Genomic DNA, 9,044 nt, shown 5'->3' on the forward strand with positions numbered 1-9,044 from the left:
GGTTCCGGGCGCCTGGACCAAGTCCAGGCGCCCAGACCTGGTCCGAACGCTCGGATCAGCTGAGCGTCCCCTGGGCACCTCGCCCAGGGGGAGCCCTATCTGCACGGTCCGGGAGCCCAGACAAGGAATTTCATCCAAATGCCAGGTGTCGCAAACTGTTACGACGGGAATAAAAGTTTATCCCCCTCCAGCATCTGGAACCTGACCAAGACTATAAATACAACTCTGGTCCTTGAAGGTAGAACAATACTTGTAATTAATTCATTTGCAGTCTTATTTTATAATTGAGTACTTCAATTAATGTAAGAAGCTTCTCTGCCTGAAAAAGACCCAGTTGCAACCAAGTAAAATATTTGAGACTCTTGTTTTTTTTGATTAATTTTCTTTTGTACAAATGTTTATGTTAATATAACTATAAAGTTATAAAGTCAAGAAAAATTTATTTTTATTGTACAAGTTATTTATCCCCCTCTAGTCGATCGTCAAGCGACCACAAATTGTGAATGTTAAGGAGAACGTGAAAAATGGAGAGTGCTTTGCACTTCAAGTACATCGACTTTATTGGATTACAACCAAAATGATCATTACAGATAATAGGGCAAAAGAGCTTGCGGACACTTTAAATATGCTTAATCGGAACATGGCTCTTCAAGCACGCCAGCCCTGTGTAATTTTCAGTAATGAGTCATCATCAGTCATGGAAACCTCAATTACTTTCGAACCGTGCCACGACACGAACATGAAGGTTAAACACTCCTAACAAGAACAGATTTACATATTACAATTATGGCACTTAAAAAGCTCGATGATACTAAAATTTCCATTTCTTGAAGACAGCATAAACGTTCTGAGAGATGTAAAGATTTATTGTCAAATCCACCGGGAATGCCATGATCCAAGATCAAGGGGTTTTGAAATTGTGACAATAGCCATTTGACAGCACGAAACTCAATATTACATTGGAAATTTGGCGGTGGAAAAACCAATTCATTATAGATATAGTGACACAATAGATATTCTGACACAAGTTTAAAACATAGAGTCTGAAATCTGAAACTGAGTCAAGCTGTTGAAATGGACCTCCGCTAATCACGTTCACTGATTGCTGTTAGATGTTCGTCTATCTCCTCTGTCGATAACACTCTGAATGCTGGATCCTCTGCTTTCACAACTCCCACCTAGGAAATAAACATTTATATTCACAAACGTGTACATGGAAAACAAGTAATGTATCTATCTGATGAAGAGGAAATTATATGACCAATTTTCTAGTCAGAAATTTTCACAGAATGGATAAGCTATTAATAGTGACTGAATATGCTCTCCACTATTATCAGGAAATCCAGTCCTCATAACTAAATTAAGAGATTACCTCTATCTCTGTAGCTTTGAAATCCTCTTGCAGAACCGATTGCAGTGCAGATATCGCAGTCTGCCAAAATAAAAAAGGTCAATAGAATATCACTTCACAAATATTTTAGCTAATAATGGCCAATCATTCATTGAGAAAAAGGTTGTAGTGTAACATAAGATTACTGAATAACTAGATTCCTCTGAAACTATGAGAAAACAGGTAGGGCTCTAAAACAAGTATGTTATTTTCATCTCTATAACATTTATAAGCAGCAGTTTTAAAAGAAGAGATATTCTAACTAAAAATAGACTTGCTAACTATTGATAAGCCACTAAACATGGTTACTATAGTGTAGATATTGTTAGTATACTAAAACTTATTAAGCCAGATTAGAGTATCCTTGCAATTCTACATAAAAGGAAAATGTGTGAGTTATTTGAAATAAGTGATCTATGGTAAGTATACTACTATATCGTGTAACAATAGATCTTATAGGCATACCTGCACAGTTTCCTCGTATGAGAATGCAGGATCATTCTTCATTTTCTTTTCCAGGAAGTTGATTGCTTCTTGTTCTTTCAGGCCAGCACTTGTCGCCTGGAATCAAAATAATCAAAGCAATGTATAAACAAACATAACCAACTACATTTACAAACAAAAGCATGCTCCAAAACTAGCTATTTACAGGAACTATAAGGATTAGTTTATTGCACCTAATAGCATTCCTACTAGTGCCATAAAAGGTATTTGCATTGAGTAGTAATATGACTAGCAAAAAAAGTCAAGCATATTGCTAATCAGCAATTTTGGTTCTATTTGTTTCATGTAAATATTTTTAAAAAATTTTGGAGGCAAATTTTTTTTAAAAGAAGAGCATCTGTATATTTGGAATATGGGGAAAAAAATTTCCCTTCCTGATTGAACCGGTCTGTCTGGAGGAGGTTGGGTTGGATTGGGTGATCTAAGAAGGACAATAAGGTTAGTAGGTCAAGAAGGCTGATCCAATCAGGTGTGCCAGGCAGGCCAATTGGTCCGAGTAATCAATCCGCTTAAGCCAAGCAGACTAGGTGAGTTAGTAGAGTGTGGTTCAGGCAAGTAGACTGTCCAATTGGTCCAAGCAACCAAGGTAGCCCAAGCAGGTTGCTCGGTCCTATTGGTCGTTCAAGCTGAGTGGTAAGCTATGTTGTCTGACATGGTAGGTAGATAGTGCGACCAATTGGGTAGGGCAATGACTTCATGCAAACAAGGTGGATAGGTCAAATTCAGACGAGCTCATAAGCAAAGTTAAAGGTCTCAAGGTTAAGAGTGACTCACAAATAAGACTACAATGGGGAGGGGGAAAGGGAGAATTGTTGATGCGCACAAAGGGCTTAGAGATGGGTTGGGAGGAAATTGACTGATGCTCTTTTCAAGAGAAAGTAATTTCCTATTTAACATAATTTTCCTCTAAAATACTCATATTTGCTTTTGTTGACCAATAGAAAGTTTTCCATTAATCATGGTTTTTCATCACATCAAACATTAAAAATATATAAATATTTTTTTTGCAAAACTATTTTACGCAAAACAAACAGAACCTTTGGATACAGTTTTAGCAGCTCAAAGATCGATACATTGACAAATCACAAAACAATATCAAGTTGACAATACTAACTGATTTAGTGAAGCATGATTTGCAACCGAGCAACAATACATCTAGCAATAATCGATGGAACTAAAAATATGAGATTCATATGATCTTCAATAAATTTTTTTCACATAAGGTAAAAGTTTCATTAGGTGTGTATACAAGTTACTTCTCATCAGACAGGAAGTACAAGGAGAATTCTTCTGATACTACATATAGTAATTTTTTGTTGCATATTGGACTATCGAGACCCACCTAGATGATAAAACCGATCAATTAACTTTGTTAGCCTTAATCACTGGTCCAAAAAGCATAAGCTCAAGTAAGGATAATAGTTCCAACATCCAAGTTTATAACCTCTATGATTTGGCCACAAGTCTTCATGTGAAAAGGGCAGCCCGGTGCACGAAGCTCCCGCCATGTGGAGTCCCGGGGAATGATCCATTGTACGCAGCCTTACCCTGTTTTTTGCAAGAGATTGTTTCCAGGATTCGAACCCGTGACCTTTTGGTCACATGGCAACAACTTTACCACAACTCTTCATGTGAATCATCCATTATTGATGGCATGTAAGGCCAATGATGGCTGTGTCATCACTGTTCTAGAAACACCTCGCCGAATCTGTTTTGAGAGAACTAGCCTATTAGCTTTGTTAAGTACAGCCATTAACCCAAATGCTTATACCCAACTAATAGTGATTCCCTCTTCTAAAGCCTATGAACTCCATTAACTCATACCTCTTCATGTTATTCAACTCTATAATTTAATAAATCATTATCAATGATGGTTTGAAAAGGGAATAATAACAATATAATCCATTTATTAACTAATATGAGGCAATTCAGTAGTTTGTACCTCAGAAGACTGGAAAAGCGAATGGGAAATGTCCTGTAAATTTAACATGTAAAAGTTGACCAAAGAACAAATTACTAGTTATCTGTTACTTATTACATGGTAACATAAATTTCCATGTAAGAAATGACTAAGGGCATCATCCTCGATAAGACATTCTCATTGAATAGAATTAAATGGAATTCCCTCTTATGCAAGTATCTCCGTCTGTTTTTCTCTTTCCTAGTACATTGCAATTGAGTTATAGGCCTAGAATTTCCAATACTTATTAGAAAAACACCATGAAAGAGTAACAGGTATCTAGAAAGGAACTACAAAAATCATATTTCTCATATTATCAAACACATAATACAGTTCAGTTGGATTCTGTCAGCAATAGCATGGTTCATGCATTACCTTCCAGATTGTGTCCTCCATATTGTAATGGTGTTAATTTATCAAAGATCATCCACCAATGATAGTATTGTGCTAGAGATTACTATGATATAAAGGCAAGTAAAAATATATATTATATGAATTTCAAATTCCGACACCTTGTGCCCAAAGAAATGGCCAGCTGGATCACATTTGAAGAGTTGGGGTCCCTTCTCCTCATCAATACCCAAGATCATTGCAACTGCATTAAAGCATCATAGGATGAGAAAGACAGAGAGTTCGAATCTAGAAGAACACTCCACTACCATTCTTCTAGAACTTTCATAATCTCAATGATGTATTGTAAACAAGAATCTAACCTATTCCAAGAGGCCTCATGTAGGCATGCTGGGTATATATCTGTGATTTATCTGCAACCCTGCACATTCATGTGAGAATTTTTTCTCTTAATAACTGGCAGATTATCTATGCTACTGAAAGAGAAGCAGAACAGTTTATTCTGAATGCAAGGACAGCTATCCATAAAATGATATAATGAACAAACTATGACCTGCTAAACACCAGAAATTCAAATAAGTGAATATGGTCAATACAATTCGAGTAACTAACAATATCAATTTATAAAATGAAGGTGTCCTGAAATCTAAATCGACTTCCACTGGAACTCAAACTTGACTAGTCATTTATTAATAAGGGAGATCTTTGAAACAAACTTTGGTTAATGAAATATCAATGTCTTGATCAGTAAAGTTCATTATAAGGCAACACTTGAATGTCAATTTCCTAACCCTAATAGCTGCATAAACATGTCATGTTTTGTTCTCCATACAAAATGAGCATTAGCCTATCCCAGATTGAAACCAAAAAGATTGGCATTAGCAAGAAAAAGAGATGGAAATCACAAAATCCTAATTGCAACATTTCCAAAACTAGATATTAAATCTTCAAATTGCCTCACACTTGTTATTGGCTATCTAGGAGAATAACACGAAATGGAAACCATAATTAAGGCTTTGGAAAGCAACTTTTAGTTGGACAAAATTAGTGAAGTGTACGTGCATAAACTGGTAATGCATAATGATTATCAGTTTAACACCATACAAGTCTACAAGGTGATAAATAGGAAGAGGATGATAGTACCATTTGGAAAATACATCTACAGGCATCTCATATCCCCATTTAAAACGAAATTCTGCTGCTTCATTTCTTGCTTGTTGGACCAAGGACCTTGCATCAGCTATAAAAGCAGTGATGAAAGACAAAGTCAATCATGCTGAATAATATATGCATTGTAATATTCAACTCAAAAAATATGATTTAACATTTCCAACAACTCTGGTATTCCATCACAAATTAAAAGATTTAAAAGATGTGTACGCCCTAATTCGCATGAGATAATTTTATACACAAGGATACTAGAAATGTATTGCATAGCAAGCAGCTATAAGGATGATGAACGGTTACATATCTGTGCGTCTAATATTTGAGATGAGGCAGCACATAAAGATGTTCTATGAGGTTATGGTCTCATAAGTTTAAAAACATCAAGTACCTTAGTATCCACAATGATTGGATGCGCAACAAGTTAAAACTGTAAGGCTATAATTCACTAGGAGGAATACATAGATTTACAACCTGTCATCCCTGTGGCTAAGAGTCCAAGGTAATTTGTGATGGGAAAGAGATGCGTGACACTGGTCTGGTCCAATAGCTTATCCTGCATCGATATTCCCACGAGAAATACTAGGTTACATAAAGAAACACGAGAAGCATTCCGCACCCACAAGATGATGAAAAGCAAATGAGAAACACTCACAGGAACCTTCTTCTGGGTGACAACGCACACCGAATCCTTTCCACGAACTCCAATTGACGTGATACCGGACGCCTTAACAGCCTTAAACGCGTATTCTGCAGAACCAAAGACAAATTCACTTGCAGCTAAAACCAAACCTAGATCGGAAGTTTCCTCATGCACATCAATACCTCGAGCACGATCCACATTAGGGAGAACCCAAAAAAATTAAATCTTTCCCTAGGGTAGGATTCGAGGACCTAGGGGGCTTACCGACTTGGTAGAGACGGCCTTCAGGAGAGAAAATAGTGATGTGGCGATCGTAGCCAGCTCCAGTTCCTCGACTCATGGCGTTTCTCTCAAATCTTCACTAGATCGATGGCTAGGGTTTCTTTGGCGATTTAATTTGTAGGCGGAAAGGGGCAGAAGGCTCGCACCCTGCTGCTTCAGCTCCAAGAAATATGTGCTTTTGCAATTAGACCCTTCTCGATTAATTAAACTGCAAATATTACCCTTTTCTGGTGAGAACTGAGGAGGAGAGGAAGACCTGACAATTTTTATTTATTTTAGTGGTGACATGTCAATTTGGTATACTGTCTACGGTGTCAATACGGACTTACGGGTCAGACATGGGCCATAAGGCCAGAATTTGATTAGCCCATTTTTTTTGTCGAGCATGACTAGCCTCGCCGGACTTATTTTTAAATAAAAAACTATAAAAGCAAAATATTTTTAATAAATTTTAAAAAATATTTTCTAATTTCCTATTAATTTTAAAATAAGCCATGGGTTGGGTTAGGTCACTATTAGTACATAATACGATAAAATTATTATCTCTCTTACTACAGGATAAGGAGATGATTTTTATTTTGTAAATGACAGAACTTAGTTTTTTTTTTTTTTTTTTTTTTGATCTTCAATATTTTTTCCTATTTATAATTTTTAATTAGGGACGTTAAGATACATATTAGTTTTAATGATGGAGTCAACTGAGATGATATATGCGGATTGTGGCCCTTGAGTATCAATGCTAACATCGTCGGCTAGCCTCCTCTTTTTACCAATGTTGATGCTATCATCCGGGCCTAACCTTCTCTTCCCCTAACATTTTTTTTTCTTTTCTCACGTGTAAATCTCGTTCTCATCCCTATTAGACCTCAGGCTACAGCCCGAATATCCACCAATATGGTTCCGTGCTTGATTAGTCCAGTACAAAAGGGAAGGCATTGTCTAAAGTATTAAGCTTCTAACAACTACTTTTCCGTAATACAACTCGAAGACTAGTTGCTTTGTAGATTTAAACTAAATAAACAAAATTATTGGTATCTCACAAAGTGCATTTATATTTATGACGCCTATTTTTAATAGTTAATCGAAATATCTCTCTAAATTTATAAGATGTCTCATTAACTCACAATTCAGAATGTCCAAAGCTCTTCGTCAAGAGATAGAATTGCAACTCGCTACCGTCATTGTTAGCAACTTGCTTGACAGTTTATGAACAGATAAGCCGTCACCTACGCTAAGTGTAAGTGTAAGTGTAAGAGAATCGCGCAAGATATGGACGCCTGCCAACCCAATCCTCTTCCTCTCCTTTGATGATATGTCCTCATTTTTCTTAATTTCCCACGTTTTATTTGCTTCCATTTCCACGTTTTATTTGCCTCCATTTGGAAATGAAGAAAATAATCATTAAATTTGCCCTCCATTATTTCGTCACCTCGTACACGGCACAATTAGGTCATTAATAATAATAATAATAATCAATATTTATTTTGCCGGTGGAATCGACCAAGGCCATCCAAATCTCGTGCTTAAATTAAATTTCCCATCCCTCATTAATGAGGCAACGTTTATTTTTAGGATTTAATATGTTTTTGCCCATTAGTCGGGCAAAAGTCAAAATACCTTTCTTTCTTTTATGATCTGATAATAAGATAGGGTCCGTCCAAAAGGTGATCAAAATGGTCAATGTTAGACGGACGTTTGATCGGATGAATTATCTTCCCCATCAATAGGTAGGGTAACCGGTCCAACACTTCGACAGTTTGGTCAGACACCAAGCTTTTGACGCTCATAAAGCTCAACCAGGGAGACACGAAGGTCGAGCGGTCATCCCGCTCGGCAAACAGTGGATGCAGCCTTACTCGACAGGCAAGACTCTTTCGCCCGACGGGGTGTAGCCGCTAGCAGCTCATCGGCCGAGCAGACGCTCGGCCCGGCCGTTGCATCGTTCGGACGGTCGACTGGCCGAGCGGCTCTCCCGCTCGGTCCAATAACAGACAAAGGGAGCAGTTGGTAATATCTTCCTGGGGATCAGTGTCATTGACAGGCGGCGTGGTCGGCGACAAGGTCAGATAGAGAATCGTACGGTGAAAGCTTACACTGTCACGTCATGGATATGCCCGGATTGTTAAGGTATGGCGTCAAACATGTTTTTATAACACATCTTTTCCAGGTACGCTTTGAGAAGCGTGCACACCTCGGGAAGCGTGCACACGCCTCTCAAGAGCCCTATATAAGGAACCTCAGACTTCGTCGGAGGTATGCTTCGATCACTGTAGCTACAGTCACGTTGCTCCATCCTTCTCTAATTCATTCTTCTACTCTCGGTGATTGACTTGAGCGTCGGAGGGTCATCTCCAGGAAATTCCTCCCTGGCTCGGCACTAACGACTTGTGGTTGCAAGCTCAGCTCGTAGGAGGTTCACGGCATCTTCGGTTGACATCTAGTCAACGTGAGCGTCGTCTACCCAACGCCCGTCTACTCGCTCTTGGACAAGATCAAATTTGGCGCCATCTATGGGAACGCACCTGAATCCGAACGGAGAAGATGGAGGAAGCTGGACATCTCCACACCGTGACGCTCACTCCAGAAGAGGTCGATGCGCTCATTCAAGTATGAGCGACGAAATTAATCGAGCAGCAGCAATAAAAGGCGCTGGCCGATCGGCTGGCACAACAAGCAACATCGGCCTCGGGAGGTCAAGCGGCGCATGAAAACCGGTCGGAGCAACTCTCCATATGGGGACAGAATAAGAT

At 38.5% G+C, this 9,044-nt stretch overlaps 1 protein-coding gene across 2 annotated transcripts; it reads right to left on the minus strand.

Annotated features, from left to right (window-relative positions):
* Positions 1-793: 793 nt before the first annotated feature.
* Positions 794-6,466, minus strand: LOC122016167 (proteasome subunit alpha type-6). Of its 2 annotated transcripts, XM_042573391.1 has the most exons (9): positions 6,277-6,462; positions 6,025-6,119; positions 5,844-5,925; positions 5,349-5,445; positions 4,568-4,626; positions 4,367-4,449; positions 1,856-1,951; positions 1,373-1,432; positions 794-1,178 (listed from the first exon to the last, which is right to left on the minus strand). In XM_042573391.1, exons 1-9 carry the CDS (start codon positions 6,350-6,352, stop codon positions 1,086-1,088), a joined length of 741 nt encoding a protein of 246 aa, XP_042429325.1. In that variant the 5' UTR covers positions 6,353-6,462; the 3' UTR covers positions 794-1,085. The 2 variants fall into 2 exon arrangements, with proteins under 2 accessions (XP_042429325.1, XP_042429324.1); XM_042573390.1 differs by having other exon boundaries at positions 5,844-6,119; positions 6,277-6,466.
* Between the last annotated feature and the right edge of the window lie 2,578 nt (positions 6,467-9,044).

The sequence above is a fragment of the Zingiber officinale genome, chromosome 8B, assembly GCF_018446385.1.
Source record: "Zingiber officinale cultivar Zhangliang chromosome 8B, Zo_v1.1, whole genome shotgun sequence".
Taxonomy (NCBI): Eukaryota; Viridiplantae; Streptophyta; class Magnoliopsida; order Zingiberales; family Zingiberaceae; genus Zingiber; species Zingiber officinale.